At 35.4% G+C, this 17,151-nt stretch overlaps 1 protein-coding gene across 1 annotated transcript; it reads left to right on the top strand.

The window, feature by feature from the left end:
* Positions 1 to 1,562: 1,562 nt before the first annotated feature.
* Positions 1,563 to 16,495, top strand: LOC128995886 (uncharacterized). The gene is made up of 6 exons (XM_054420920.1): positions 1,563 to 1,692; positions 4,476 to 4,580; positions 6,178 to 6,246; positions 7,841 to 7,978; positions 10,097 to 10,513; positions 15,098 to 16,495. Exons 1-6 carry the CDS (start codon positions 1,635 to 1,637, stop codon positions 16,171 to 16,173), a joined length of 1,863 nt encoding a protein of 620 aa, XP_054276895.1. The 5' UTR covers positions 1,563 to 1,634; the 3' UTR covers positions 16,174 to 16,495.
* Positions 16,496 to 17,151: the final 656 nt, after the last annotated feature.

Raw genomic sequence — 17,151 nt, 5'->3', positions numbered from 1 at the left:
ATTTTCTTCCAAATCGTTGTGGGCCGTCCCCCTGAAGAGTTATTGGATCACTGAATATGTGTTAAAATAGAGTGTTATGCCTTGTAACTTTGTACAAAGTATTGTAGCTCTATCTACAGTATTTTTTTAAATATTTTACTGTCTTCGGACTTTATTACCACCCTGCATACCTGGTTAACATATAGGCATATTCCTGTTATAATATTTCCCTTGAGCTACGCCCCATGGGCTTCAAAGTATCAACGTTTTGGAAGAATGTAAATAGTCAAAAATATAAATTGAAATAAGCTGTAAATACTATAATTTGACAGTTCAAACAGCAGGATGTTAAGAGGTACAGGTTCTACTCCCAAGATTCTAAAGCTTTATGATTATAAGAATAGTTTGATTAAAATATTTATGAAAATATACTTACTTTTACGGAATCATTACAATTTATACATGTTTTGGAATAATTTTGATATGGTAGCTTTTGTTTACAAACTTGAACTGATAAATAAATGTTTGGATCAGGATTTTAATAGGTTTTAAAAACGAAGAGATATATGTACTGGTACAGTTTAAAAAATGTAACTTACTCAATGTTTACACTTTTATTTGTGTTTTGTTATAATTCAATTTACAACTAAAAAAATTTATTTACCTTTTGTCTACAGCTCAATAAGTTGTAACTTTCGTTACGGCCGTTTCGGCATGAACATGCCATCATCAGACGTTTTCGGCTGAAGCAGCGTCGTCACAGTAGAAACATATAACACGAACACGAACACATTTTACGAATACAAATATACAAAAATAAAACTAACAGGCCTGTCGCACACACGTTACCGGTTGACATGATCAGAGCTAGATGCCGACTCTAATGAGTGTCTAATGTTGAGATTTTTTAACGCCATATAGATGTTGGCACTCACCGATATGGTCTTTATCACCATGCAAAATTTGAAAACGATTGCTTCAGCCGTCTAGGAGGAGTTTGCGTATTACGAAATGCATAAGAGTCGACGTACTAAACTAGTACTAGTTTAAGAGCTTCGCTTGATAAATTTATGAATGTTCACGGCTTTTTGCCTCTAGGGACCTCAAAACAAAAAGAATATCGGTCCCGGGTCCAGGTCTTACCACGAGTACTACAATAATAGTAATACTATGGTAATAGCTTACTCCTTATATGGGAAGTTCTCTAAATCACACCTACGGTGGACTTTTTATAGAATTTGTTATGTGGGTAGGGTACTTATCCATGGTATCTCCAGGCTAATCAAGAATTTTACAGTAGTAGAAGACCGTCGCTGAGTGTAAAAACAAAATACAAGTAATATTCAGTTCAATATTTCCCAACTGTCTCATAAAATATAAAATCTTATAATTCTATTTTACATATTATTCAAAAGTATCAATACTTGGCTTGCGCTCTAACTCATTCTTGTTAACCTTTACAAATAAATATGATCTTGAAAAATATTTGCGTCAATAACTAGAAATGATTCGCTGATGTACAATAATTGATCCAATTACTGTTTACCAAGTTGCACTTGTTTTCACCAACTGTCGCACTCGTCAATTCCAGTGTAGCCGCCATTTTCATAAAGTGTGTGTTCCTGTGCGTTAGGAGATGAACGTATGAACACAAAATGGACACATCTACCTGGTTGGCACTGATGGCCACATTTTACGTCTTGCATGATCAAGGTAAATTGTCTTACGAATTGCATCAATTTGTTTTTAAATTCTTGTGCGTACTGTCGAGCAATAATGATCTACTCGTACTTAGTGATGTTGGATTACTTTAGTAATTATTTTGGAACTACACAGAAAAAGGAACAGCTGATTTTAAGTGCAATTTGATGAATAATTTTTTCACCACACTACGATGTTTTAGCCGTTTTACAAACGTTAATTGGAGGCTGAAAGCTACGTATTGCTGTCCATGTCAGCTTTCATCGTCATTTGGGAACCGAGCAGGTGTTTGCGGCCCTAGGATCGAAAATCAGCTGTTAGCTTATTAACTTATAACATTAATGTATTTAATGCACAAGCTGTATCCATATTACCACTATTTACCACAACAATAATGCACACTAACAGTCAACACAACTACACCTTCAAGGTTATGTGAAGGAAAGATTTGAGGAATCAGCAAAAATAATAATAAATAGTTGCTAGTCAGTGAAGTCTATTAATTGAAATGTTTTGGATCAATTTGGATATTGATTGTGTATTTAATATGCATAAATTTTTTAAGTAAGTAAGCGAACAGCTGATTTTCAGCCCTAGGGATGTAAAAATCCGCTCGGTCCCCAAGTAACGAAATCCAGCAATAATTTTTGGCCACCAATAAACGTTTGTAAAACGGCTAAAAACATCGTAGTGCGAAAAATACATTGCTCTTATTTTATTGTCACCACAGCTTAGCAACTATTTATTATTTTTACTGATTCCTCTAAATTTGTCTTCGATAGCCTAACCGTAAATTTGCTCTTGTATTGACTGTTATAAGATCACTTTTTGCAATACACTTATGTTAAAATGATTAGTAACTGAGCGGAGCTAATAAGATCGAGCCTTATGCAAACTGTGTAATTGAATCATGCTATAACGGCTGAACACATCAAAACTTACCAAGGGTTTATTCAATAAAGAGTGGGAAAGATATTCAACCAACAATTTTCAATCTTATAAAACCTACACAATTTAATACTGACATAATTGTTTTCAAATTTTAACATAAGGGTTATGTGTGGCGATTACGAAATAACAACGTTGATGTAAATAATCATAGCATATGTTTATAAGCAAACAAACAAACGATCTTAATACAGTACAAAAGGAAGCCAACTCTGGTGAAAATCATTGATCAAAGATTAAACAGAGAGTTCCAGGGCATTTTGAAACTATTACTGATCAAGTAGGTACAGAATCTTTAAGTAACTGTTTCCTTTAATTTGAAATGAGTAAAATGTTCACTCAGGCAATTCGCACTAGATCTTACAGATGCAATTTCGGTACATCTCAGCCAGGATGCAATTAATGGTAAAATCCAGCGCGTTTGGAAACTACCGTGCTTGTGCCGTAAACACTCGTTTTCCGGCCTTTTAGTGGGATATACTAGTATGTAGTGGTGTTTATAAAAGAATGCCGGGATTTTAAACGGTCGTTGCTCAGGGACTATTCAAGATAATTAAATGATTTAAACGTCAAATTGAAGGGAAAAGAACAAAGTTTTTCTTCATACTTTGATACTATTCGGAATAATTTAAGAAAATTTATTTTCATCAATTTTCAATCAATTTTCATCAATCTTATATGAGCGTAAAACTGGCTAAGTCTCTACGCTTAGGGCGATCGGCACAAGATTTATCTGATACAACTGAATCTTCTTAGGCACAAAGACTCTTATGCACAAAGACTTTTACAGATAACATCATGAAGTGTTGATTTAGGTATGTTCAACTCAAGACTTCGTTGGGCAATCGTTTTTTGGGGCTTCTGATGCGGAATTGTCAGATTACTTCGACTGTGTTATCACTTGTTTTTATCCGGCCAGGTGAATGTCATTTCAAAACACTACGGTGTCACAAAACTCATTAAACCAGTGTTAAATTTATTTATCATCTAGAGATTTGAATTTAGTTTAATCTAGCAATCGATATAAACTCTGTGAACCACAGATAACACTCTGTGCCTTCTGTTGTGCCGTAAAAATTGCACTGGCGTAGTGGCGTCAGGCCTCTGAGTCACAATAGCGGCCTATCACCCTGCACCTGTTTTGCGCATTCCAAGGTCAAAGTTTCCTCCCTTACTACACGGGAACAAAACTTGGTTGTTTTAGCTCCAATTTGACGTGTAAAACGTTTAGTTACCTTCAATAGTACCCAAGCAATTACTATTTAAAATCCCGGCATTCTTTTATAAACACCTTGTATTTAAAGCGTGATTTACTAATTTTACTGTAACTTTCTCCCCTTATATGGAGAAAGTAGTGTGTCCGTCAAAATCTTACAGTCTGAGTTTCGGGTAGAATACATCCGTTATGGGTCCCCCTAAGCCAGTTTTTGAAGTGATGTCGGTGTTCGTGTGTGTGTGCTTGTGTACAGAGCTACAGACCACGCCTGTGGTGCGATTTTGATTTAATTTGGGATGTGGGTCCATCCATGGTATCTTTCAATTTTAGAAATTTTGAATTTTGGTTTTTAAATCGTGATTTTTCTATAAAACCCCTTAACACAGAAAATGCAAAAACGGCTTGAGCGATTTTGATTAAAATTTAGTATGTTATAGTCCTTTTAACTTCAAACAAAATGGTACAAGCATTGCTGTAAAATTGCAGTTCAAAAGTGATTGTAACATGTTATTTATAAAATATCAAAGTCACTCCCACCACCCGTGATACAATTGACAATGAGAAAGTATTTGCCAGTTTTCTGATCCCGTTTTTTTTGGAAAGTTGTAAGAATGCATTTATGTTTTCGCAGGCATAACTAAGATTATGTGGAACAGAGCCTATGACTATTTGATGTCAGACGATGAGCACCCTACCACGAGTGAAATAGCCGGACACATTTCCGATGTGAATAAAGGTAAGCACGTCTATTCTACGATCTTCTACTGTGGTTGAGTTATTTATAGTTGATGTGAGCCACAGATTGTGCAGATCTCAAATAACTTATTTCTATCGAATGTACGTACTTTTTACCAAGTTAAAGTAATGGAATGACTTATTCCGAGCTATAGCAACTGTTTTGACCCATGAAACTGGTCAGCAACAAAAAATAAGGAAGAATTTTAGACACTAGCGTATTCTGTGACTGGCTCACACATCTCTTTTTTTAATTGGCGATAGCTAGTCGATATTGATGGGTCTATTTCAGTATCCAATAGTCAATGCATGTAAATAACAGATCAACTACAGGTTGATATAAACTGTAGTCCAATAATAATTTTATTTTATTTATGTGCATTATAAATCTTAAACATGGGCTGTCCATATAAACATGTTGAATCTTATTCACAGTAAGCTCTTAATATGAAACCAAATAGAACACAATGTTCAAATGCATATAATTGATCGGCAATTAACTAGAGGAAGCAGGCTGCCAACGTATGGCTTTGTTTTGTCCGAAAAGAGTGACCCTGAACTTGTAATTTGGGGAGCGTTTAAAAAATAACACTCTGTATATAGCAGATGAGTACTATTAGTCGTGAATTCATTATAATATTACAAACAACAGGAATTCATTAACAAATGGAGATAGCTTGCTGATTAATTAAAACGAAGATTTTGAATATACGAGTACGGTATATAACTTGTCCACAAACAGCATTTACAAATAGTTTGTTTATATTGTACGGTAATTTAATTGATCGTCACTTTGCCCGTCTACTTTAATTTATTAATGTAATTCTAAATTATTTTTACACTTTTGAAACTCTATAAAAGACAAACTATACATAATATTACCACGTAATTAGAATCAATTAAAAGATGAGATTCTAAAGTTTTGTATGACACTACTTTGGTAAACAAAGTTGCAAAATTAGCATCTACAGACATTTTAAAATTTTAACTACGATTTTAAACTAATTGCACACTTTCAACTCTCTGAATCTTAGGTGTCAATTAATTAGTTTTATAAAATAGCACTCAGTTATTGTTGTACGCCATTATTTGAAGCAGCGAGGAACCAAAAAGTAAAACGTGTTCTGTATTTTAGAGTTTGTGACGACTTCAATCATCGAATGGAATGTGCTGTGGTGTTAGAGGGGGCGCAAAGAGCATTTATAGTTTTTTTTTTGTTTTTAGCCACAATCTTGTTCGATTGTTTTTATTAAATCCCCTTCTATCCTACATACTTTTTATGCCACAAGTTTCTTAGACTTTAAATTGTGTAATTAATTTAAAACCGTAGTTAAAATCTAAAAATGTCTGAAGAGGCTGATTTTGCAACAATGTTTACCAAAGTACTCCCTATCACACTAAACTTTAGAATATCCTCTTTCAATTGCTTGTCATCACATGACGATAAGTTTTATAGTTTTTCATTTATAGAGTTTCAAAAGTGTCATCAAGAAGCAAAACTGCACAACTGCCAAATAATGAGTCCTACTTCGGATTGCTAAGATATTGGATTCCTCAATTTGCTCTGACTCATTTTGTTATGTGTGTGTATATTCCAGAAAGCGCATCGAACATATGTGATTCGACGGGAGACCCGGCGACATATGTACAAACACAGACGGCTTTTGGTAAGTTAAAACACCACAATGGAACCCAGAAGTAAATTAATGCTAATAAACATATGCCAGACATTGCACAGTAAATTAATTTCCCCCTGGTAATTAATTTCACTGACACACAACTATGATGTTTATATGGTCCGAAATCTATTATATTATTAAAGTGATACAATCAAATTTTATGTAAACGGTTAAGGGCATTTACCAAATAAAAATATAGGCATATGGCATATCAAAATTAAGCTTAGAGTGTGTAGATTTGCCGAAAAGTATTGATATGGACGAAATCCCTAAGGGCTCTGCTCCACAGGCTGATTCCCAAAGGGCTACGCCTTGCATGTTTTGGAAATTAACGTCATTCGATTAATTTAGTGCTGGCCATGCAATTTACAATATACTTTGTTTGTTTACATTTTTGTTTACTTTTTTTATTATTTACTTTTATGTTCTTAAAAGAGGTGCGGTGAATAGACATTGAAGCTATTTCTAGCTGTTTGATACAAGTGAGTGATTAAAGGTGTTCGAAACACGATGAATATGAGATTAACAAACCATGTATGTTCGTTCCAAGAGGTTGTCACCGATCTTTAACAGGTCGCCATTTCATTGAAAAGTGTTTAAGTAAAGTATCAAAGACGTGAAAGAGAGCGGCGAGTTCAGGTACAACCGTACCCACCTCGGCCACCTTAGGACGTAAGGTTTGAAGGCTCCTATGGTTTTACCATCCTTTCAGATGACAATTTATCGAACTTGGGCGCTTTAAATGAAATATATAGTCAAAGTTGATTAAATTAATTTAATGGTGGCTTCTGTACACCCGTGAATTCACGGGTAGAACCTCTTGTAACCATTAAACCTTATTTTTATTCTAACAGCTGATGATTAAATAAATTGCAGACAAATGTAAACAAAAACCAAAAACAAATTATTCTTCCTATACGAACTCCATGCTAACTTGGACCTTCTGTAGGGAGGGGCCCATGGGAATTTGGTAAAATCACTTCTCATTGGCTGCCTACGCTACTAGTAGATAATGATTACCAACGATTATACTTTATGTACGGGTTTTCCTGTTCTTAGAACTTTGATGCTTTGGATGCTATCTTTTTCTATGGGATGAATTTGAAGGCGAAGACTATTTGTGTATTTTTTTCGACACTTTAATAACCAGAGGTAGTTTGACGAAAAAACCAGATGGTTGGTGGTTGAAACTTCAAGAAATATTGGACGCGTCGAATTCTAAAGACATCCGTCAACAATAAAGTTGAAGATTTGGATTGTGTCCCGAAATATACAACCCATGTCTCCCATCACCACCGATCAAAAAATGTTAGTATTTTTTATATATTCTGTATATTTTTTTTTAAATGTCACACTCTTTGATCCATATCCCGTCGAGAAAATAATAAATATAAAACCCCCTTGGAAATTAGTAAGAACTTGCCAACAAACAATTACTACTACTACTGCTGCTGCCCTTACTATTATTGTTAATAATGCCAACATTCATAAATATTTGTTTGACATTTCCACAGCTTTACACTAAGGAATTTTCTGTTTTTGTTGGCCGAGTCTATTGTGATGTTAATTTGTTTATTCACAGACAGAAATCCTGAACTCTTGGCTGAAATCCAAAGAAGTTGGCAAGAATTACTCGATGAGAATGGAGCAGACCAAAGTAATACAAATGGTCAAACCGAAAAGCTTAGTGCTAGAGATATTACAGAAGCAAAAAAAACAGGTACGTTTGCCTTGTATTAGAAAATATATTCTTTGACTAAACGAGATGTGACATCGTGCAGATATTTAAGCCTCCAGAAAATTCGGTTGAACTGACAAGGCGATCAGCTATTCAATTTTCACTCTAAAGTCTGCAATACTGTTGACATTTCGAAACCTATTAATGTTTCTGTGTTTTAACATTTTAAATAATAACTTTTCCAAATTTTCCAAAAAACATACTAAAGGCTAAAATGGTACAACAATCATTATCATCCTGTTTTCTAGACAAGAATACACTTATGTATAAGATAAAATTAAGTGTCATCTCAATCTATATGGAATTTATGTATCTCAATTTTTTGTGCAATTTATTTATCTCAATATTAATTTTGAAGATGTGTTGAAATTATTTTATTTTGGTAACTACAAAGTAAATAAACAAAGTGTACCAACGGTTGACTCAAGTACTAATGCAAGAGGGCAAACATATGGAGGAAATAGTGAAATTCCACACCATACTGGAACCGGAGAACGTACAGAGATTGGGATACCGGTACTGCAAGGTACACTAGGGGATAAAACAGGTACGTGTGCCTTAGGAATAGACTATGGATTCTTCAAATAAAAGATTGTTGACATGCAGGTTTTCGGGTTGAACCACAACTCAAAAATGCGTTCCATATTTGTATAACGAGGTTTGCTACTCTGTTTACACAACCTTTTGCAAATTTGTATTCGTACAATCCACACAAGGATACCCCTAGTTAACTTTTTAATGTGTGACAACAGGAAAACTGAACTCTACATACCTTCATAAAAAATAAAACTGCACTTTTTGGACGGTGTCCCAATTTTTCCCGGGACCCCAAAGTGGGGTGTTTTGGGAGCAGCTCCAAAATTGTAAATGTAAAGCCCATCGATTGACACCTCATTTTAAAGACGTTTATTAAAGAAGGATATCAGCGAAAACTAGAGGTCTCGATCTCAACCCAGTACGAAATGGCGGTCATTTTAAATATTCATCAGCCTGAGAGAACCCACTTAAATGTAGGCATCAATATCCCATATTAATTTTTAGCGGGTTATACCAGGAAAAGTATACTCCGCATACTCCGCATACGGGACCCCGAAATGGGGTATTTTGGGGGCAGCTCAACAATTTTAAATGTAAAGCCCCATCGAGTGACACTTCATTTTACAAGCCTTTATTATAGAAGAATATCAGAAAAAATTAGAGGTCTCTATCTCAACCCAGTACGACATGGCGGTCATTTGAAAATTCATCGTACAATTTAACCTCATTAAAGGTTTCTCTCAGGCTGATGAAAATTTAAAATGACCGCCATATCGTACTGGGTTGAGATAGAGACCTCTAGTTTTCGCTGATATTCTTCTTTAATAAAGGCCTTAAAAACGAGGTTTCATTCGATGGGGCTTTACATTTAAAATTGTTGAGCTGTCCCCAAAACACCCCATTTCGGGGTCCCGGGCAAAATTGTGATACCAACCAAAAAGTGCATTTTTGTTTCTTTTGAAGGTATGCGGAGTTTACTTTTCCTGGTATAACCCGCTAAAAAAATAATATGGGATATTGATGCCTACATTTAAGTGGGTTCTCTCAGGCTGATGAAAATTTAAAATGACCGCCATGTCGTACTGGGTTGAGATAGAGACCTCTAGTTTTCGCTGATATTCTTCTTTAATAAACGTCTTTAAAATGAGGTGTCAATCGATGGGGCTTTACATTTACAATTTTGGAGCTGCTCCCAAAATACCCCACTTTAGGGTCCGGGGAAAAATTGGGACACCGTCCAAAAAGTGCAGTTTTATTTTTTATGAAGGTATGTGGAGTTTAGTTTTCCTGGTGTCGCCCATTAAAAAGTTAACTAGGGGTATCCACACATTTGCCCAACCCTGACTTAACTACACCAAAGTGACTTAACTACACCAAACAACAATGAGATAACATTTGAAATACTACTCCATTAAAACCTTTTCACTGTATGGTGTAATAAATGAAGTAGGTGGTTTTATCAAAATTCAATTTTATAGTGAAAAATAATTCAGTACCAACTAATCATTGCATAAATGAGTTATGATTGGCTCGAATTTTGAAATATTATTTGTTCATTAATAGGAAACCTTGACAGATGGGCAGAGGTTGAAAACCGCCTTGGAGATATTAGAAAAGGATCAACCAACGTCCAAGCTAGTGTTGGCATTCAAGGCGGAAATAATAAAGGAGGAGTGACGAAAGAGCCACAAGTTGCCAAACCAGAAGACTTATCAAATGCTGGAACCAGTAAAGCTAATCAGGCTGGCAAGAATAGTCCAAACACTCCTAGTGTCAAAACAGTCGAGTCATCAAATGCAAGAAATACTGGAACTAGTAAAGCTAATCAGTCTGACAAGAATAGTCCAAACACTCCTAGTGTCAATCCAGTCGAGTCATCAAATGCAAGAAATGCTGCGGGGGCAACAAATACTGGAACCAGTAAAGCTAAGCAGGTCGACAAGAATAGTGCAAACACTCCTAGTGCAAAAACTCGTGAAGGTAAGTTGTTAGGCCATGAACTACATCTACGAAAAAATCGCTGGTAATGAAACTTATGTATTTCTTCAACACTTTCCTTGAAATTCATTCCAACACAAACAATTTTGCTACCCGTATACTATTAGCGTGGATGAATTTTAGGCTTTATAACGTAGATTATTTTGGAAGATCTCCTACCTGAGAACAAAGGTGGGAGTTTGAAACAGGAAGGCATTTCCCGACGTATATTTTGTCCAATTTTAAATGTTACACAACAGTCATCAATTGTCTGCAGTCTGAGATCTAATTGTCATACTTAGTCTTGTGATGTCAACCAGAGCTTAAACACTAGGAAAACGCTCGGTCCCCTGCTATTTAGTTATTACCACAGACAATAGACCATGGTGGTTCCACCTATCACGAAATATATTATAACTGGCTTACCCGTCATGCGTTGCTGCGATTTCAAGAAAGTTAACCATTCCATATTGAATCTCTGGGAGGTATTTTAAAATTTTATAGCACTCCATTTGTTATTTTTAATAATACGTATTATTTATTATGTAATCAAGTGCTATTTTGTAAACAATGTTTGTTGCTTTGCCGTTTAGTGTGTAAACAAATAGGTTATTTGTTTTTCCAACTCGAGAGCAGGCCACATAAATAAATAATAATAAATAAAAAGGCCTTTACAGTATTTGCAAGCTAGTTTCATATACAAGTTTTTCAAACTTACTCAAGTCAAACTAAAACCAAACTAACCTAATATATACAGAAATATAATATACAAAATAACTACAAACAAAAACAGTTACAATTTACATTTGTTTTCTGCATTGCGGCCCTGAATTAACCATATGATTTGGAGCTCTTTATGTCATGCGGGAGGCCATTATACAACTGCGGGCCAAAATAAGAAAATGACTTTCTTCCAACCTCAAGCCTCACTTTAGGAATGTGAAGCCTGCGGTCGGAACGAGTACCACACAGACAGATTTCCCCCCTGTACTTAAGCCTCACACTGAGGCACTGAGGCTCTCCCAGCGTGAGAACTGTGTGGACCAGGCAGCAGGTCAGCCTCCTGCACATGTCATCCATTGGGCTGAGCTTTGCAGCATCTAGGAAGGAGGACACGTGGTCAAAGTGGTTAAGGCCAAAAATGAACCTTATAGCAGAATTTTTAATTCTTTGAACTCTTGCCATTACCTCCTCAGAGATGCTGTTTCCATATGCAGGAAAGCAATAAGTTATGTAAAGGCTGGGAGGACCAAGGACCGCATGAGTTGCATTTTGGCATATTCCGGCAGTAGAGTTTTAAATCTGCTAACAGCCCTCAGTCTACCCACTGCGCGTTGAACTGCAGATGTGACATGGTCAGAAAAAGAGAGATCTTTGTCAAGTAAAACACCAAGCGTGTTGACAGTGTCGCAAACAGACAATCTCATTCCATCAAGGGTGACTTCTATAGCAGATTTACTCAATTCCTGCATCATAATGTTTGGTCCCGTATGCATGACTACACACTTGTCAACATTCAATCCAAGGCCATTCATGACAGACCATGGAAAAATGCTGTGAAAATCAGCATTGATGAGCCGGATTGCTTCTGATGTCTTGTCTGGCTTGTATGACAAGTGTAGTTGGCAGTCATCAGCATTCAATTGTGCTGTACAATATTCTACACTTCTGGATAAGTCAAATTGAACAGCACAGGTCCTAAACAACTACCTTGAGGAACACAAGCGGATAAGGAAGTGCAGGGCAGAACACAGTCACCTACCACCTCTGGCAGGAGAGCTGGGAACATGAGACACGGGGACGCTTTACCAGGTGACTGATTCAGCAAGTCCAGCCGTGGGTCAACCGACAACACCAAGGAATTGGGTGGAATATTTCCTCACCCAATTCCTAACAGGACACGGATGTTTCCGGTCGTACCTGTTTAGAATGTGCAAAGCTGTGTCACCCGATTGCATCGACTGCCCAGGGACTCCCGACGACACGGAACTTTTCGCTGCCTGCGTTGGGAAAGGCCCCGCCTTGAAGATCAAAAGAATACAAGACTGCAAGGTCATGCCAATGATGGTGCAGAGTGAGGAAAATTGTACCCGTGTGTCAGATTTCGTCCAGGGTATTCTCCGTGCGAAGAAGCTTTACCTTAGCCGACATACGGTTTAGGATATAAAATAAGTGAATACCAGAAACGGCTGGAGCCCTAGCGCTTAAGTCACATGTTAGCTTGACTTTAGGAAATGTGACAATCAATCACAGCTCTGTGTCTAACATAGTAGGGGGTTTTATGCGTGAAAGCATTTTCCCTCCTCTCCCTTAAAAACCCCAAACCCTGAGTCCAGCTGTTTTTTTTTTTTTTTTTTTTTTTTGTGGATCACCAACTAAACGAAACATCACACTTTATACAGCTGTTTATAGTTAACAGTAAATACCCCCGCCGCAGCAAACCTGCCGACTAAGCGAATTTCCATTTGTCTGAATTGATTTTCAGTTAAATATATTTTAATAATAGGTTTAACGAGTACCTAGGTTTGCTGCTACAAGGAAACTAAAAAAGTGTGTTTTTGAGTAAAATATTGATAGCTTAGTACAAAATAAATAAATTTGCCAAGTTTGATCAAAATATATCCATAAATAAGCAAACTACAACATTTGACAATATTCTCCATAAGAATAACATGGGAATTTTAAATTTACAATTTTTTAAATTTTCTCCGTTACTAATAATCGAACAAAAATACTTTTATATACTAAATTATTTGTTTTTTTAAGCTCTTTAAAAAGGTCTAAAGAGAAATCGGGAAATTTTGTGTTTTGAAGGTCAAAAGTGAGAAAAACCAATTTTTACCCCATAAAACCCCCCGTAAAGCCCCGTTCCCATGGTCCGATCGTGCTGGTTCGCGAACTCATTCAAGTTTATCTCGCTTTACACCTTTAACCCAAATTTCATCAAAATCGGACAAAAATTACTCAAGTTATCGCGTTCACGGACGTATATATATATATATATATATAAGTCTATATATATATATATACATATATAAAAATTTGAATGAATGGTGTTTTTGGCCTCTGGGGACATCAAAATGAAAAAGTAAATTGGTCCTGGGTCTAGGTCTTACCGTGCCACCTACGGTAATAGCTACTTCCCTATAGGGAAATTCGCTAAAAGTAACAATGTTTACGTTAGAAATCTTCCACTATCTAGCCTACGACCACGACTTAACAATATTTGGGAAGCTTTTCAAAACATTTTTGTTGTCGTTTTACCAACTGAAGTGGATGTGCCTGTACCTTCGTCGTTGAAACAAATAGCTGAGAAAGTGATTCACGATTATAATAAAGGAATATCTTAAATCCAATAACCATAACTGTACAACTAATCAATATATTAATTGGCATTACTTTACCTACATATTTTTGGTCGAGTTTTCGACCACTGAACGACCTCTAGTTAGTCTTAATTTGCACTTTATTAGACCTAGTTTTAAAAACGTCCTTAATTAAAGGGAAAACTTAATATTCCAAATATTTTTCATTCAGTAGTGTATTGAAAAATATCGTTCAAAACTCATCAAAATATATGGAAATTTATTTTTCTCTTTAATTAAGAACTTTTTAAAAACTAGGTCTAATATTTCAAGTACAAATTAAGACTGAATAGAGATCGTCCAGTGAAAGTGTTTTGACGTTCTCTACCAATTGAATGCTTGCACTTCAAACATATGTTATCAAACGTGTAAATTCTTTCCATTCTTGTTATAAAATATACTACAGCTCCTCGGCTCTGCACTTCAAACATATGTTATCAAACGTGTAAATTCTTTCCATTCTTGTTATAAAATATACTACAGCTCCTCGGCTCTGCACTTCAAACATATGTTATCAAACGTGTAAATTCTTTCCATTCTTGTTATAAAATATACTACAGCTCCTCGGCTCCAGCTGATTCTTTATTTTTTGCACAAACAAAATAGAACCACATTAATTTCTGCAACTATTTTGAAAACAATATTTTCATTGCTGTATGATATTTATTTGTAAACATCTTGAAATAGGTGTTTATGTGTACAACTAGTGAGCAAAGTCTCATTTTATATATTTATATAAACGATAGACGCACAAGGTTTACCGGGTACATTTTAAACTTGATCATTTAATCACAAAATGGACATTATATTCCGTCAAGAGTTTTGTGTACGGCATATGACAACTAAAAATTATTATAGGTTCAACAAACGTGCTTACAACATGTTAAGATGTATTATGTCTGAACTGCATTATTAAGACTATGGAATAAGCAGTGACATAATTGTAATCTTCAGAATTCAAAATACGAACAATTCTCGCCTTTCACATTCTTTTAATCGTCTTCAAAAATAATTTTCTTTTTGTTCAAACTATAATATTGTTTTTACATTTATGTGCAACATTTTAAATGCAAATAATATCGATTTAATCAGGGGGACCTGTTGATTATCAATATATTAAAATAAACTAATCATAGTGATAATCTTTTCTACAATGCATCTTTGTATGAAAACTGTAGACAACAATATTCATTTCCTCTAATGGCCGATTGTGATGTTGCAGCATTTGTTTTTGGCGACGACAAGTGCATCATTTGTCCGTGGGCTGAATGCAATCTTGGTGATTGGATTAGTGGTTGTGAACGCAGCATTGAAGAGGACCTCGACACCCTGACATCCAAAATTGCCGAACTGAAGGGCGAACGGACGAAGCTTGTCCCAATACTGGCTTTTCACACGGAGAACGAAAGAAAAAAACTCACTAAAGACTACGAAAATAAAGAGAAAATCAAACTGTGGGAGAAGGTAGAAGAAATGTTCGTTGGGCCAGGTGAAAGGTTCAAGAAAACTATGGTGGACCTGGCAAAACCCTTAGACGAGGTTTACGCAGATCAGTTGCATTATATACTGACTAAATTGCTCGAACCAAGGTTGACAAATCATCCCAAAATGAGCTTTGGAAAAACTTTCCCACAAAAGGTGGCGGCGCGGAAAGATTTGATACAAATAATCATAACTCTTACACCTTGTCTTATGCAAAAAGTCAGAAATCTTTATAAGGAAAAGTATCGCGTAGAACTTGAAGATCACATAGACAGAACGTTGTCAACACATCAAACTAAAGAAAAAAGAGCAATGGGCAGAGATTATATCGATTACATTAAGAAGCTTGTCACACGGACGTCATATGTGGATGGGTATGACCAAAAAAAAGAAACACGCCTTCTGTTAGACGAGATTTTCTTTAAACTTTCTCTTCCCGGAATAAAGATACTTGTTGAAAAACTAGGAGTTGATAGAATTAGGAGCACCTTTAATATATACAGCATGTATGACACTGAATTGCATGCAACTATCCTGGACATAGCAGTTAAACAACAGAAGTTTTTTGCGGAAGAACTACGTACATTATTAAAAGAAAAAAAAGTTGACGACGTAAAATTCATCAATTTGATAAGAGGCCACTTTGGAATTGATCTAAAGGATATCATAAATAAGTACAACGAAGAGAGCTTAAAAAAAAAACCATTGGAAGATCCATTGGATGTGGCGTTTGGAAATACCCAGACAACTAAAAAGCATTACTACAACGCGATGATTGCGCTGTTCACTGGTAATACGAAAACCCTGGGAGTCTAACACGCACAATGATTGATAAAGTGATTCTTACTGTTATTTGAGTCTTAAAAAGGATAAAACCTTCTACTGTATGCCAATAACAATTCTGAAGAAACTCCACCGGCATTCTATACTAACGAAGACGTTACAAAATTATTCTATCAATAGTGTGTGTGTGTGTGTGTGTGTAATTTTAAATATTTTCATCAACGTTTAAACTCAGAATTTTTTTTCTTTTGATGGATTTATTTAATTTCTCGTACTTGCTATATTAATCATCATTTGTATTTGTAACTAATGGTAAGAACACGAAATGAGGCAATTAAAGGTAAACAATTTTAAATTGTTAAATGTTATGTCCCCAATTGACTTTGAAATGTACAAGTAGAATGTATATTGTATTGTGATTTATGAGCTTTTTAGATGTACTTCGAGTTGATTACGTTTTAAAGCGTTAATACTGACAAGTTTTTATTTTATTTTACTATATTTGATGCATACAAGTATTTCTTGCAATTTTGCTAACTTTAAGATAATCTGTATAGCCTATTGATGGTATAACCAAAGAGAAAATCGTCCGCTTTAAAATACATCGTTGTGTTGAAAAGCAATTCATGTACTGTAGATGTTTTTACTGGAGTTATCTTGCAAACGGACACATACTCTGTGTATTATATGAGTAAAATATGTATATTTGTTACGTTGATTTCGGAATCAGCAGCAATAAACACGATTAACCTTTCAAAAACTAATTTCCAATTAAAAAATAAGCTCTATACCCTTGATATAAACTGGTAAAAATCTATTTTTGCTATTATTTGCATATACAATTTTAAGTGTCTAATGTAGGCATTATATGTTGCCATATCACATGTACTGTTTTGCACGGATATAAACTGACGTAACTCATGTGTATACTGACCAAAAGAAAAGGGTAATCGGATTTATACCTTCAGCATTATATACTTAAAAATAGATAACCAATTGTGGCTATATTGC

This window comes from Macrosteles quadrilineatus, unplaced genomic scaffold (assembly GCF_028750875.1).
Source record: "Macrosteles quadrilineatus isolate MER2022 unplaced genomic scaffold, UCM_ALF_1.0 Scaffold_5__1_contigs__length_97177068, whole genome shotgun sequence".
NCBI lineage: Eukaryota > Metazoa > Arthropoda > Insecta > Hemiptera > Cicadellidae > Macrosteles > Macrosteles quadrilineatus.
The sequence above is the reverse complement of the archived record's forward strand: the minus strand, read 5'-3'. Positions and strand labels throughout refer to the sequence as shown.

Bases quoted from the DNA above. Each gene is read 5' to 3' on its own strand.
- LOC128995886 (XM_054420920.1), top strand. From the start codon at position 1,635: ATGGACACATCTACCTGGTTGGCACTGATGGCCACATTTTACGTCTTG. The intron at 1,693-4,475 runs GTAAATTGTCTT...ATGTTTTCGCAG, and splicing joins TTACGTCTTGCATGATCAAG to GCATAACTAAGATTATGTGG. The intron at 10,514-15,097 runs GTAAGTTGTTAG...GTGATGTTGCAG, and splicing joins TAGTGCAAAAACTCGTGAAG to CATTTGTTTTTGGCGACGAC.